This window comes from Corvus moneduloides, chromosome 2, assembly GCF_009650955.1.
Source record: "Corvus moneduloides isolate bCorMon1 chromosome 2, bCorMon1.pri, whole genome shotgun sequence".
Taxonomy (NCBI): domain Eukaryota; kingdom Metazoa; phylum Chordata; class Aves; order Passeriformes; family Corvidae; genus Corvus; species Corvus moneduloides.
In genome coordinates, this window is record NC_045477.1 from 120,311,806 (window position 1) to 120,328,108 (window position 16,303).

Consider the following 16,303-nt stretch of genomic DNA (forward strand, 5'->3'; position numbering starts at 1 on the left):
CGGCAGCTTTGCCCTCTCCCTCTCCCCGGAGTCCCGGGTTTTCCCACTCCATTGGCTCTTGGGTATTTTGGGACGAGGATTGGTCAGTAAGAGGAGCCATAGCAAGGCGTTTGCACCTGCCCCTGGCCTTATTGCGTTAGATTGACAGGGTGGCAGCCCAAAAAAGGCAAGGGAGAGTAGTGCACCAATGAGACAGGGCTGGAGAAATATTTGGGAGAGGGGGAAGGGACAACTGAGAAGGGAGAAGGGACGGGGAGCTGGCAGCTCCGTGCTGGGGGCAATCTCAAATCTGTCGGGTTGCATGGGCACCGTCACAGCCACATCCTGCAGGAAAGAGCTTTCCCTGACCACAACAAGGCTGTGGAGTTGTAGCTGGAAATTTCAGATTACAAAAGGTGAAGGGGAAAGCGAGGGGAGTATAGATGCAGCAGTAATTATAGCAGAGATCATATTGAAATAAGCCGTGGTTATGAACGCTCTCAGCTTTAAAGAATTCAGATCATCACCTACACTGCAGGGCTCAGGGACTTTCCTGACATAAATGTGTGTCAGGACACTGCCAGGCATGGAGGAGGGTGATTTGGCTGATTCGATGTACCCAGAACCTATTGTTACATTTTCTCCTCCTTTTTGCATCACCAGGGCAAATTTCCAGAGCACAAGGTGTCAGAAGAGGTCCAGAATACTTGGCAAAAAAATTCCCATTCTCCTGTGTTATCCAGGATGCTCTTTTTTTTCCATCTGGTGTCGCCTTCTACCCCAGAGATCGCCACAATTCAGTGGCTGGCTGCACATACTTGCTAATGGAGGTCTCTGGGCATGAGAGGTATTTGAAGAATGTTAAACGGTCACAGATTATTTTCAAATTTTAAGGGACAAGTCTGTTTCTGCTGTGTGCAACATGAGCTCAGTAAAGCTGACCCTGTGCCAAAGGTGAAACTGGACTAGGTTTCAGAAACACACATTTCACATGATAAGATTGAATGTAGCAATGTCTGATCCTGAAAACACTTAAAATGGACTGTAATACTTTATTTCCAGAATCGGTTAGATAGGACTAAATACACTATCATATAGTAGTAAAGACTAAAAATGCTGTAGAAAGGAAGTTTTTTGTCTGTGTTAACCAGTATGTGAAACTGGAAATGCAGTACTCCATGTATGGAGCTGGGATCCTGAAAAACCCACTGAAAACTAAAAATAACAATATGGATAGTTTACTGTGGCTCACCATCTGTCATTTCTTTTTACTTTTGAGAGCCAGCAGGAGGTCCAGCAAAAAGCCTATCAGAAACAGGTATTTTCAGAGTATTTTGCTGAAAAAGAACAACCACCAGAAAAAAACCCCAGTGAGAAAACATAAATTATTGCCTGAAATTATTACACATGCTTGTTTCTCGGGAGATTTTACATGTGAGTATAGTCTGGGAAATGACTGGCCATTCAGAATATAGTGTTTCCAAAATATTTGGTTTTCTGTGCCCTGAAGAAGTACAACCAAAGGATGAATTGGTCCTGGGCTTCACAGCATACTGATAAGCCTTGTGATAATGATGTTAATAATTTATCAGCGAATCACAGAATAAGCTGAGTTGGAAGGGACTTACAAGGATCTTCGAGTCCAACTCCTGGCCTTGCACAGCACCATCCACAAGAATCACACCATGTCCTCAAGGCAGTAAATACTCATACCACCAAACATCCACGGTCAAATGCTGGGACAGAATTGCCAATGAATTCTCTCTCCTGCTCGGCTTCATCCCTGAAACATTCACTGACCCGCTCACGGAAAAGCCATTCCCAAAGCCCCAGCGCACCAGGGGCTGGCTGGTGAGGGCTTTGGATCATGATTCCCATTGTGTGCAGCCTCGAAGGAAAACATGACTTCATTCTGAAGGGATTTTTCCCCTTTTTCAACATAAGAATGTTGAGTTTAGTGCCAAGTTTGGAGCCCGCTGGGTCTGGCCTGTGCGCTCTGAGGGCGCGTCCAGGCCGTGAGGCGCCTCCATGGCCAGAGCACAGTGGGACCCACATTGCCAAATCGCCATTAAAACCCCGGTGTGGTACTGAAATATGAGGGTGAAAATACACACACAGGCTCCTCTGCCAGGTCTGGGGTGAGGGAAGAGGGAGGGAAGAGGGAGGAAAAGGGTGAGACCTCGCTCCCAGGGTGCTGCCGCCATTTCCCACAGCAGCAGTGATGGAGGCTGGTGATGGCGGCTCGTGAGGCCGTGAGGGGACAGCACACACTGGGGAGGAAGTGGGGAGAGACTCCCTGAGAGGACACGGAACAAGGTGGGATCCTTCACCTGTGGGTGCCACGGGGACAGGGAAAACAGGGTGGGGTGAGGGGAGGACATGAGGCTGGGTGTGGGATTGTGTGTCCAGGTGGGACATTGAGGGGGTGCCAGGGAATGGGGCTGGGTGTGGGATTGTGTGTCCATCTCAGACACTGAGGGGGTGCCAGGGAATGGGGCTGGGTGTGGGATTGTGTGTCCAGCTGGGACACTGAGGGGGTGCCAGGGAATGGGGCTGGGTGTGGGATTGTGTGTCCAGGTGGGACACTGAGGGGGTGCCAGGGAATGGGGCTGGGTGTGGGATTGTGTGTCCATCTCAGACATTGAGGGGGTGCCAGGGAATGGGGCTGGGTGTGGGATTGTGTGTCCAGGTGGGACACTGAGGGGGTGCCAGGGAATGGGGCTGGGTGTGGGATTGTGTGTCCAGGTGGGACACTGAGGGGGTGCCAGGGAATGGGGCTGGGTGTGGGATTGTGTGTCCATCTCAGACACTGAGGGGGTGCCAGGGAATGGGGCTGGGTGTGGGATTGTGTGTCCAGGTGGGACACTGAGGGGGTGCCAGGGAATGGGGCTGGGTGTGGGATTGTGTGTCCAGGTGGGACACTGAGGGGGTGCCAGGGAATGGGGCTGGGTGTGGGATTGTGTGTCCATCTCAGACATTGAGGGGGTGCCAGGGAATGGGGCTGGGTGTGGGATTGTGTGTCCATCTCAGACACTGAGGGGGTGCCAGGGAATGGGGCTGGGTGTGGGATTGTGTGTCCAGGTGGGACACTGTGGAGGTGCCAGGGAATGGGGCTGGGTGTGGGATTGTGTGTCCAGGTGGACACTGAGGGTGTGCCAGGGAATGGGGCTGGGTGTGGGATTGTGTGTCCCGGTGGACATTTTCATCTTTGACACAGGGATTTGGTCCTAATTATTTTATTCCTGCACCTTTTAAACATAAATTCTCCTGGAGTTTGTCCATTCCAGCCCTGTTTCAGCTACTGCCTTTTTAATTCTATTGTAGTATCTTTCATTTAATATCTGTTTCTTGTCCTTCACTTTTGGTTTTGCTGTCTTCTCCTTTTCTATTTTATTTACTTCTCAACACCTGCTCTGGATGAGGCCACACTTCTCATCAAAACAAATTAAAGCAGTAGTTTTTAAGTTTAATTTTAGGTAATTTACTTTAAAGACAATTTGCCTAGAAAGTTTTGGCAGTGCCAAATCAAATTTAAACACAAATAGCGTTCTATGTACCAACCTGGGCTTTGCCTAATGCTCAAAGTATGATTTTTCATCTCTTGTGGGTTATTTAGCAGGACTGTGGCATTCCTCAGTATTGCACATGGAAAAATTGTTCATGCAAAGGAATTAAGAGTAATGAAACTGTTGTGATTCAGCCTAAAATGTTCCGTGCAATCCTGAATTACGTTTTTTAATTTTCTGTGGGAGCTATGTGATTCCCCTCTCCCCCTCAGGAAATTTGATTAAATTTAATTTAAAATGAAATGCCTGCACAAAGCAAAAATGCCAACGAAGGAGTTAGAAGGTTCTAAGAAAATAGTTTCATATTTTGTTAGTGAAGGGGTTGTGTTAAAGCCCATGTGAACTAAAACAGCACTTTAACCCCCTCAAATTTCCTTTCTACAGTTGCCATGCTCCTTTTAGACCCCAAAATATACAACTTATTCTCCTACTGTGTAAGATTCTTTGCCTATAAATGAATTTTAAGGGAGGAAAGATTAATTTCTTCATGGCCCTGTTGTTGCTATGAGGTGAATGTGACCTTGCCTCTATTAGTATATATTTTCCCACTTTTAAATTTTTTTCCCTCTTTTATGCAAAAAATAAAAGTTGAATTATTGCTTTTATCCCAACATTTAACCTCTTTTGTGTTTTAATCTCACTTTTGGGGTGTGTTTAGAACCTAATTTCTTTCCACAATTGTGGCTCAAGGCAAAACTTGCCTCTCCTCACCTGAAATGGATTGGAACATAACAGTAAGAAAATGGAATGGATCTCGAGCCATATCCCAAGAAACAATGTTTACCAGAACTACAGTGTTTAAATAATTCTGCCAGGAGAATAAACTGATCTGTTCTTGTACTTCCCAGTAGCCTTGAAAAGGAAAATAAAAGAAAAAAAAAAAAGGTGGGAAAAAAGGGGGGGGCAAAAAGGAAAAAAAAGAGAAGCATAACAGTTATTCAGAAAGATCTAGAAAATTAGTTAGAATGATTTATTTTATTCTAAATATCTGCTTTTTACATGCATATTAAAATTGCTTTAGGTTCTTCTCTATCCTCTGCTTCTACTGTTAATATGGCAGCCAGGGTGGTTTTTGTGCTATTTTAGGGGATTAGTTAATTTTGTGATCTTGTGGTCTGACTCGCTGTCTAATTGTTGAAAAATGTGACTAAATGGTATTTTTATGACATGAAATATTATGAAATCACAGGTAGGGTAGTGACCTCTTGGAGAAGATACAGGTGAACACTCTCACAGTGATGATTCCAAGGGCTTTGTCAGTGACTGAACCTGAAAGAGTCAGAGGAGGCAAACCTCTAGAAACACCAGGAATTGAAGAGAAGGAAACACAGAAAAAGGACAAGACAAAAAAGGAAAAAAAGAAATGTGGTCAGCGTCTCTTTGGCCAAGGAGATAAAAAAGGTAATTTTGTTTTCTGGTGGTATGAGACTCTCTTAAGAAATATCATTATTCCCTTTCTTTGGCTTTTTTTTTTCAATAATTAGGGACAGGGACAACAGTTTCTCAGGGAAAGAATATAATAAATTCTGTTTCAAACACCAGTAAGGGAAGGGGAGAGAGAGAGATTGATTCCCTACTGTGTTATCCCACAATACTCATTGATCCAAGGCGATAATCACCTGGCATGTGGGAGCCCCTTGGCAATCCTTATTCCTCAGCTTTACCTCAAGGACCTGAAAATGGCACTCCCACATTTTGGTTTCTGACCATGAATCACCTGGAGAGTCTGAAAAAACCTTCCATGAGAAAATGGTTAAAAATCATGCACAAAAGTGTCAGTTTTGACCAGAAAACAGCCATTTTGTGGCCAGCTTGGGCATGGTGTAGCATATGAAATGAGGTTTGTGCTTCAGTGGAATGAGCATACAGGACAAATACGTAAATGTACACTGAATCCATGTCACTGTTAACAGTGAGGAATCCCTCCATATCTGCATCTTTTCTCATCTAGACCCATCCTTTCTTAAATCCTACCAGGCCACATCGAAAAAAATCAGTGGAAAACCAGCAACCCTTTTCCCTTTTCCTGCTGAGCTTCAAAATTTCATCTTGATTTACCAAAGCTACAAGATGGAAATCAATCAAAAGAACAAGAGAAGAGCCACTGATTGTCTCTGTTATAATCTCTGTTATTATATGCTGCTGTCAAGAAGCTATACTGGCAAGAAACTAGCAGACCAGAAAAAATAATGACATTTTTTAAATCTAGTCAGCAAAAAATCATTGTTGACCTCTACCTGTGGTGGATACTTTATTGTATATATTTGTAGATGGCATACATCATTTGGATAAAGTGTTTATTTTTGCTTGTCCATGACTACTGGAAATTAAATACATTTCACAGTACTTCTGACAGCTTTTGCAGGAAGGTATTTGCCCTTTTCTTTTCCATCCTCTCAGTCCATTCTGGCAAAATAAAATAGTAAGATAATGTAATTTTGTAAATACTTGTGTGGCAATATTTGTGGTCTTATTGTAGTTTTCCTGCAGTGGAATTGTGTTACAGAAAACATTGGATTCAACAGAAATTCTTGGAAAGATCTGTCCTTTTATTCTGGTGTTTTTTTCAGTCAGACCTCACCTGTTTTATCCATAAAATATGAGGTGATCTATAAATTATAATAAATTTTTCAGCAAAATACTTCCTGAAATGCCATGAGAGCTGTAGTAAAATTGAATATATGCCTGAAAGAGGGGAACACACTCAGATTTATAGTCTTGACTGTTTTTAAATTCTAATTCTGCTTCAGGAAAAGAAAATTAGGGTAATTCACACAAAATCCTGGCCATAAGGAGAGGGAAATGGAAACAACACACTGAGAAGTAGCCCATGAATATATTTTTTTCAGCTGTTGTTTAGAAACCATGTAGACAACTGCACACCTGTTCTATGCAAAGAGCATTTAAGGTTTGATTAAAAATGTAGTTTAATTCAAAGCTGACTGGAAAGTTGTAGAAAACTGGTTAGAAATCCCAGCTGCAGGGATTTTAACCATGTGCTGTTGGGGTCATGTTGGTTTTTGAGTCCTTGCAGATCTGTAGAATACTCTGATGTTTGGGGTTTTCTTACCATGCCCCTATTCAAGGTGTAGATCCTGACGGGTTGAATTTGGTTCCTCAGATTGTGGCTATGTTAGTGAAGTGCATGATTTACAGGGAGAAAACTTAGATTGAAAATTGATTTCCATTGATTTATTTCCATTGGCTGCTAGCTGTGGTCTGCTGCAGCCACAGAAATACACAGAGACATAAAATATTTAATGCATTTATCTGTGAATTATTTGAATCACACAATCCTAGAATGGTTTGGGTTGGAAGGCACCTTAAAGATCTCTTGTTCCAGCTCCCTGCTGTGGGCAGGGAACCTTGTCCTAGACCAGGCTGCTCAGTGAACATCAGAGTTTTGGGGCATTTTGTAAAGAAACCACAATTATGTCATTGGGTGAGCATTTTAGGAGTAGTTAAGTAGTAGGAGGAGTTTATGTGAGCAGAAGGGGCACACAGGGATTGGCTTGTCTCAAATTATTTCTCTGTATCAATGCCCATTTGCTCTGATCTCAATGCAGGAGGGAAGAAATGGCCGGCTGCAAAAACCTCGTATTTGAACTCCTCATTTTTAACCCTGCAGAGCGGGGTGGTTTACCAGGACAAAAACACCACAGCCCAGCGAATATCATCAGCCAGGCTGCACAAAATCAAAGAGCTGAAGAACGAAGTATTTGACTTGCAAAGAAAAATCGAGGTGTCGAGCTTAGAGAACCAGGCTTTGAAAGATCTCAACCGCCAGCACGCCAAGGCCATAGACAGGTACTGCAACGCAGAGAGCCACTTGCAGGAGCTGCTAGCAGGGCATCGAAACGAGATGAAGGAGCTAAGGAAACTCCTGAAGGTGTCTCAGGAGGCCGAGAAAAACACAGCCAGGGATCTCAAAAAAGTTGAAGCGGAGCTGAGGAAAACTAAAGGTGATTTGAAGACCTTGCTTGTGCTGTCAGAAGACAAAGCTCTTGCAGAGAGAGAGGAACTTGATCACAGGTTGTCAGTCCTTAATGAAACACTGGAAGTAAAGGATGAGAGAATACAGGTAATGCCTGCAAAGAATTGTATTTGTGGAATATAGGGCCATAGAATATCCTAAATCGGGAGGGAGTCACAAGGACCATTGAGCAGGAGAGCTTTTGGCGCAGGAGTAGTGGAAAATTTTTGGCTGCTTATCACATGAATGATTCTGATATAATCCTGTAACACTGGATGCTGTTTAATCCAGTGCTGTCCCAAGTGTAAGGAAGTTTAAGAGGAGGTAATTCACCTCCTTTTAATAGCTCATGTTTCTTTACTCTCACTGACCCTGGCACAAAAAACACAGTAACACAGTTTTTAATACAAAACTGAAAGAGTCAAATTTCCATGGTCCTCCAGGAATTAATTTCTCATTTCTATGGGGTCCGTTATGCACAGAATTAAATAAAGAGCCAGGAAATCTTAAGAGAAACTGTAAATATTAAGAGCTGAATGCAGACCCTCTTTTAAAAACCTTCTGTTTCCAGGAGTCCTAATGAGCAGCTGTAAAAAGCACACAGGGTGGGGTGTCCACCCTACAGTTTTAGGATTTAGAATTCCAGTGCATGGCACTGGGTTCTGAAGATAAAGAACCCAATAAATTACCAAATTTTCATTTACTCTAAGCCTCCTTATTCTGCCACAGTTCATAGGTCTCTGTGAATAGAAAGCCTTAATGTTTCTCAAAGATGGTTGATGATTATTAATCCAAAGAAAGGTAATGTATTTTTTGTGATTAAATGAGAAAACCTTTTCCTTTGCTTAGTGAAATTAGGGTTTAAATTATATTTTTCTTATTTTGAAAGCAATTTTTCAGATACTTCATTATAATTTCATGTATTGTTTACAATATAATTTATAATATTATTTATATTATTATAATTAAATGATAATAACTGTTATTATATATCATTATAAGCTTAAATTTCCTTATATTATCACACTTACATTTTAAGTCTGTCAAGAACTGAAATTTTTCAACTGTCACACTGAGTCCATCCATGTGGTAAAATCTGTCACTTTTTAAGAGTCTGGAAATGCAGATGAAGCTGAACAACAGCACCTTTAGTCGTCAGCTGGCAAGTGAGAGTAAAAAACTCCTGGAAGCTGGGATGATCACAAAGAACTTGCTAATGGAAATTCACATTGTTCAGCAAAAAATTAAGGTATTCCAGATTTTATCCAGGCTTCTGTCTCTACAAGAAAATTCAAGTATTTAATGTTACCTATTCCTTTTGCTTCTTTTATAGTATTTACTAACGGAATTTGGTTTCCTGCTTGAGTCTGTATCTACTAAAAAAGCCAAAAATGTCCAATTCTGGCATTACTGTAGGGCTTATTTGTTAGAAATAGTTCAATAATGAATTGAAACAGAGATTAATGCCTCAGAAATTGAACCCAAATCCACACCAATGTGCTACCATTTTGCTACTTCTGGGTCAAATAGATTAATCTACTCACTTTAAATGAGCTCCCTCACAGAAACAAATCAAAATGAGCCAAATATTACAACCTGCAAAACTAGACCTTTGCATGGAAATGTTTCAAGAGTTCGCTCAATTTCCAGTTTTGTTTTTAGACAAATGTTTTTGGGACAAATAGGTCCAGTTCAGCACTTTCTGTAATACTTGTAAATCAAACATACAGGAAAACTAAAAGGAAATGAAACCAAAACTGCCAGGAATGGGATGTCATGTGAGTTGTAATGAATAAAACCCGTACATATTCCAGAAAACCTGGAATCCCTTGTGGCTTTTTCATAATTGTGTTTGTAACACAGTTAAAATACATTTATTTATGCATTTCTGTGTCAAGGTGATCCCATGGGGGAGTTTTCTCTTCCCAAATGGAATCAAATGTCTGTGAAAGACATTAAGGGGAGTTTTCCCAGATATTGTGAAGGGCAGGACAGGCAATTCCTGAGGATTCATGGAGGTTTAGATTTCTGCACAGGGGTGTTATTTATCCCTCTTCCCTGTGTGTCAGGTGCAGAAGTTTCCTTCTGGTACTTGGCAGTGCTATTTCCCTGTCAGAGTCTGATCTCCTCCTGGATGTGCAGAACTGGGAGATGAGAACAATTGTAATCTCAGGCCACTAATATAAAACTGTCCCCAAATGCAAATTATTCTAAAGTAGAGTTCTCACCTTAACACTTCTCTAAAATAGTTCTATTTCATCTTTTTTCCACATAGTTTTCTGTGTTTCCAGGTCTCGGAATTTTCTATTTAGATCCACAAAATCTTCTACTGATTTGCACAAAGAAGACCAGACATGTTTATTAACCTTATTTCTGTGCCAGAACAGAGTTTATCCTTACAAATTCATAGTTTTAGGCACCTGTCTTATTTCACGCCATTCCACTTCCAGGATAATTTGTAATTTTCCTAAGTAAATGAAGCTCCTCTTTTTTCCCACTGAAAACTGGTGTGGTGAGAGTGTTACTGAGATTTGTCTTCTGTTTTTAAGGAAGATTTCATTAAGGAAAGAGGAATCTTGCTAAATAAATATCAAAATGTGCCTCTGGAGTTTATGTCACCACCAGAGCAACAGGTTGTGGAACAACTGAGCACTTGACAAGGGCACTGAGTAAATGTGTTAAAGAAAAAATCAACAAAAAAAGAGGAAGTAAAGGAAAAAATGTTTAGTCTGGAAAAAATGTAAACGACAAAGCCACCACGTGGGTCTGGCAAAAGGTGAAATCCCTGATGGGTTTCACCCAGCATGGGAAAATTGAGTTGCTAGGGAGTAATTTTTAATGCATATTGGAAGCTTAATTGTGTCTCTTTCTTCTTAGGAAAAGGATCGGCAACTTTACATAAGGAATATTTATGCAAATCGGATGCCAAAATCCCTGAGGGACAGAAGTGATTGGATACCTAATGACCAAAGTACGTCTGTAATCATCTTCCTTTGTTTAGTTAAAGGACACTTCCACTCTTTCAGAACGGGGAGGTATATTCCGAATTAAATGCCAAAGTAGTGCTTTTGTATGGGCTGAAAAGGTTTAGGAAGGTTAAACGCTGGAACGATAGAAAAGAACAATGTAACTTAAGTTCTACCAAGGAAGAAAGAGCTCTTTAGAGTATTTCTTTCACATGGATGCTCAGATAGATATTGGGGAGAAATATCTGTTACATGCAGCCTTGGCTATCCAACATTCCAAGGGCAGCTGCCTGGAGTGGGATTCAGCTGATTAAAGCCAACCAGCCCTATTTGAGATGCCCCAGTCTGCCTCAAGTACGCCCAGAATTTAGGATTGAATGATCTGAACATGGACTTCCCTGGGTAAAGCACCTCTTTAAAACACTGATCAGATATTCCTGCTCCTAAACTGAAGCAGAAATCAGGACTTCCTTCATAGGGGTACCAAAGAGCACTTAGCAAAGTGTCTGCTGGAAATGCTGCTCACAGAATTCCTCAAGTTATGGCAGCAGTACAAAATCTTATCACACTCAGTTGCTTATTTCTTTCCTCTTCATTGCCTTTGCAAACCCATTAACTCTGCCTTAACTGCCATGATCTACAGGGAAAAGATTGGCATTTTAAGGTGGAAAATTAAGAAAAAATCATATTCCCAAGTCAGACTTTTTTTTTATGAAACTCTGAATTCCTGTTTCAGTTACACCACATAACTACCATTTTTAAAAATTTTACTCACCTATGGCCTTGTACAATATTGCTATTCAATTATGGTACTTAAATCGCTGTTATTATTTAAATAATTAAATATTCTTCTTTCCTTTAAGCAAGATAAGGGAGCTTAGCTGGAGAGAGACATGATACTTTGTAATGAAAACTTCCAAGCAAAGTTGCTCGATCCTCTGGAATTTTTACAATAAGGGTTTCATTCTCTGCCAGTCAATGGATTTGGAAACCCAGAGCTGGAATTGCTGACAACTTGTTTTCCTTTTCACTCTTGACTTGAATTTTCCTTTAGCAGATTCCTAAGGAGTTGCTTTTTCAGGTCATTATTTTCTCGTCAACATCCACAAAAATTTTTTTTTAGCCATCAGGAAACAAATCCTGAAATTTGGAGCTGGGTCTTTTAACACTGCTGATAAATGGCTGCAGGGAGGCTTCCTCGGGCGGTCCGAAAGCTCTGTGCACGTAACTGGAATGGATTTATTGGCTGGAGCCCTGAATTCCAGGAGCTCGGGCTGGGAGCGGGGCGCGGGCAGGTGGCGGCGGCTCACCTGGGGGTGCAGCGCCCCCTAGTCCCGATGCCGGGAAACGCCTCGCGGATCCGGCTGGGAAAACTCCTGGAGCAGCTGGGAGAGCCAATTCCCCCCGCAGCATCAGAGCCATTCCAGACTGGTCACCAGCGTCCCTTTCACCGCCCAACTGCGAGCACTGGGATGGCATCATTTTTATGCATTTTATCCTTTCATTTCTGAGCTCAAAACTGGGAATAAGGGCCAGTGTGGATGTGGGTAAGATCCCGTTTTTGCTGTTGTGGTTGTAGCAACTTTCTCAGCTGCTGTGTTCATGTCAAAATTATTCCAAAAATACAGTAAAGGGACAATGTACTAATCTTCTCCATCTCATATCCAGCTATTTCTTTAAATGTCTCATTCAGTCACTCCCCTTGGAATCTCTTCCAAAGACCATAGATATTTCAAACAGTGTTAAACATTTCCCATGATGAGCTGGTTTCCGTAAAGATCCACATTTAGGAAACTGAACTCTGAGGCTTCATAGCAGACCTCTCAAATTTACACTAGAATGGAACCAAAAATTGAGCCCATGTGGGCTCTGGAGCATAGACACACCTGTCTGACTGTACATGTTCTGTCTGAACAGGACTTTGTAGTATATTTTTATATATATTTATGCATGTAAGTGTGTTTAGGATGTAGTGATGTACAGATAAAAAGGCTCAGAAGTCCAGGTTGCTGTTTCTGTTCCAGTTTCAGCATTTATAGTTTGGGCAGAAAAAATAATTTCTTTTATTCAAGGGCATTAAGATATGCATTAAAAAACGTTTAAATTCTTGGTCACATATTGTCAGTTGTCAGAGATATCTTTTATTTATACCAACAACCTAATTCCAGAAATTACTGTATTGCTAATGCTTGTCCTATTCAACAGGTCTGAGAGTAGACAGATCAGTACAAGTAGATAAAGAGAGTTTTAGAGAGCTGCTGCTGTCTCAGCACCAGGAAACAGAAAAAAATCCAATCCAGCTAAAAAAGGTGGGAAAGATCTGGATCCAAACCCAATCCCCTGTTTAAACTCTCAGCCAAGGTGTATCTTGTTCCCTAAGTTGCAGGAATATGCCTGGATAGCCTGATCCATCACCTTGGATGAGTGTAATTACAGTACAGAAAAGATGCTGTGACGCAAAATAAGAATGTAACAGCAATAGAAATTCCTAATCTTTTTATAAGTATTGCACTGATTGTGTTCTTTTAAAAGTCACTAAACAAGCATTCCCTCATTATTTTTATCTTTAATGGCCAATTGTAGGAGAAAAAGCCTTCAGAAGATAAGGGTGGAGAAGGTAAAGCAAAGGAAAATGCCCAGTGTAGAAAAGAAAAGAAAGCAACTAAGAAAATACCAGTGCCAGAAACTTCTAACAGGACACACAGAGGTATGTTCAACATTTCTCTCAGAAACTCACCTGATCTTTGCAAATTACCAGAAGTCCTGGTAATTTATGTGGTCTGACAGCCATTAACTGGCACCTGGCTGACAGGAACTGGTTCCAAATGATGTATGAAGTGTCACTGAAGGCACAGAACCATTTGGGATGGAAAATGCAGCTGCTGGTGGTGCTGCACTGACAGCAGAGCTGCTCTGCAGGATGTGACATCTCCATCCTGCTGTTCTTCCCAAAGTACTTCCTGGTCAGGCTGATAGAAATTCAGTGTTCTGTCTGTAACAGGATAATTAAGAGTTGTTAATCCACACTAATCAAACACTGATCTCAAAGGGATAGCTGGGAATCTTCATCACAGCTGGTGTGAAGGTGTTTTTCCATGGCTGGGAAAGGAAAAGGACTGCAAGGGCTGGGAAGCATCTCCTCATCACAGTGATCCCTGTAAAGAGATTTTATGTCAATCTCAGCCACTGTGTTCTCATGGAAAATTTACATACAAGGGACTCATCTGTAAACATCTTTATTCTGAAGAAATTCTGTAAAACAGAGGGAAGAAAACCCAGTGCTGTTCACTTATCCAAGTTTTTCTTTCTGGAAATATTCCTGGTTTTTCCATTAAGGCTTGTAGGAAGAGCAAAGGTCTGAGTGCCATCTTTCTAAATATGTCACAAGTGGCAGGAGGCCTCCAGGTCACACATTTACTCAGGTGAAACAGGTGATGCCTGGGCACTTCCTGGAGCCTGGAAGCTGGGATGTGTTAACTCCTGAGGTTTGTACTCTGCCTTTTCAGCCTGCAGCCTTTGCAGAGGCCCCCAGATAACCAAACTCATCATTTGTCTTTGAAATGCCCTTTTAAAACTGACAGAAAACACAAGTCTTCAGATGCTCCCTATGAATCTCTGAAAAATTGGTGAAATCTGAGTTTCTCTCATTGATATTAGACTTTTATTGAAGCCTTCCTTGGCTTTTTTAGTTCCTGAAACTTCTTATTTCTCCTCAAAGCTTGGATTACATCTTATTTTGGGGGTATTCTGTGAGTCTCTGCAGAGCACAGGATCCATTACAAGTCGTCCCCTGCACAGATAAATGGCATTACTGTACACACATTCCTTTTCCTGCTGAACAGTGGAGCCCCCTCATTTCCAGGTGAGAGAGTTGCTGTATGTTCTGCTCCACACAAGCAACTCTGTTGTGAATTAAGGGAAAGGAAATCACTCATATCTCTAAGTTCCACTTAAAAATCAGAAAATGACGATTAGAGTTCAGATCTCACCTGATTTCTCTGTTGCATTGTACATGACCTTTCTGGCACTGTATTTAGCCATCACTGATTGTAATTGCAGCTAAATTCATTTAATTAAATCAACATCATGAAAAAAGTAAAGAGATTAACCTGGATTCAGTGCAGAATGATCTTGCTTAGATCGTGCCCCACCCTGTTGTATTTATTATAAATAGTATTTGAAGTACCATCAATAATAACTGGAACAGTGAAATAAAGATGTGATACTTGCTCTCTTTAAGGCTTCATAACTCTTCATGTTCTTAAACCCCACAATATTTCAGGGGCCAAACTACTGATGGAAGAACGTGCTTGTTCAGAATTTCTGAAAGAAATGGAAAAAGAGACAGAGTTTCTCAAACAGGAGTTGAAAATTCTGATGAAAACTGAACAAAATCCTGAAAGTGACAGAGTAAAAGAGAACAATCAAGAGGGAGATGCAGTGGAAGAAGTTGAAAAAGAAGAGAAAAAACCAGATGAGCAGCAAAAGAAGAAAGCCAGGAGTGAAGGTGCAATTCCAAAGAAAATCCCTGCTAGGCTGAAAAGTAAATACATCTTCTCAGAAGCCGTTGAGAATTTGCACCAGGGGGTTCACACATCAGGTACCAAATCCAAAGCAGGCAGCCTGTGCAGCCAGAGACAGGCGGGCCAGAGCTGCAGGGACACCGCTGGGTCCAGAGGGAAAATCTCCTTCGGGGCCTATGAACCTTCTTTTGGGCAAATCGCCGTGGCCAGGCAGGACAGCGCCTCTGGAGCGCAGCGCTGCAGCCTCCTGACGCTGGCTGAGAGGAAGAAAGACCCGATGAAGGAGCTCTTTGGGGAGGGCTGTTTGCAAGGAGACAACCCCGCAGGGTCCAGCACCAGAGGGGCGAGGGCAGACACGGGAGGGATGTGGGGGGGGCACAAGGCAAATCCCAAACTCCGTGACGGGGTCGGAGTGGGAAGAGCCCAGTGCTCCTCATTAAAACAACCTCCTGAGAATACACTAATTATTTCTGATAGTTAAGTACATCAATTTACCTTTAGAAAATTTCAACATTAAGACTGTTAAAAAACATTTTATTTTCATTAAATGTTTATTAAACCTTACAAGCGCTGGCAATTGCTTTCCATGATTTTTCCAGAACAACAAAAGAACATTCTGTGCTTGCTGTGTATCCCTGAAAATGTGTTGTAGTAAAAATTCTTTAACATTTTTACCTGTTACCAGGTGAAAGTTAGTCCTTGTTTGGTAACTTCCAGGTTTTTGCATTCCCAAAGAGCTGGAATTTGGAAGCTGGGTGGTTGTCAGCCTGCTTTCATAAGGTCCACTGTTGGACAAGGACCAACAATGCCATTAAAGAAAACATTTTTTAGTTCCTTCACTCCCCAAACAGCTTCCAGAATTCACAGATTATAAAAATAATTTGCTCTTACATTGTTTTCACGAGCATTAGAAACCTCTAAAGCCTCATTCTTTCCCACTGTTAGAACTTATCAAAGCAGTTTGCCTGGTAACTTCCCCAGCTGACATCCAGAGATGAATGTGCAAGAGGAAAGTATTGTTTTGGAGAAGTCAGGCATAGCCAGTCCCCAAAAAGCCTCTAAAAATCCTTGTTTAAGGTTATGTAAGCAAGGGGAGGAGGATTGTGTTTTGTTCCTCACAGTAATTAATGAAATACTTGCTAAATTAATGTGAAGTTCAGAAAAATTAGGGGTATTCTGTTAATTTTTAAAGGCAGTAGCACTTGAAAAAAACTGCAAAAATTACACTGCAAAAGCTTTTGAAGAGGATAAAGACATTCAGAGCTGAACTTGCTTGCAGCAACATTTCAAAAGTTT

At 41.5% G+C, this 16,303-nt stretch overlaps 1 protein-coding gene across 1 annotated transcript; it reads left to right on the forward strand.

Moving 5' to 3' along the window:
• The first annotated feature begins 4,748 nt into the window (after nucleotides 1–4,748).
• On the forward strand, nucleotides 4,749–15,409 carry LCA5L (lebercilin LCA5 like). Its single transcript, XM_032099919.1, is given in 8 exon segments — nucleotides 4,749–4,946; nucleotides 7,112–7,626; nucleotides 8,630–8,767; nucleotides 10,396–10,489; nucleotides 12,690–12,793; nucleotides 13,068–13,191; nucleotides 14,767–15,275; nucleotides 15,278–15,409. Coding segments are annotated over 8 exon segments (1,779 nt in total). The 5' UTR covers nucleotides 4,749–4,783.
• Nucleotides 15,410–16,303: the final 894 nt, after the last annotated feature.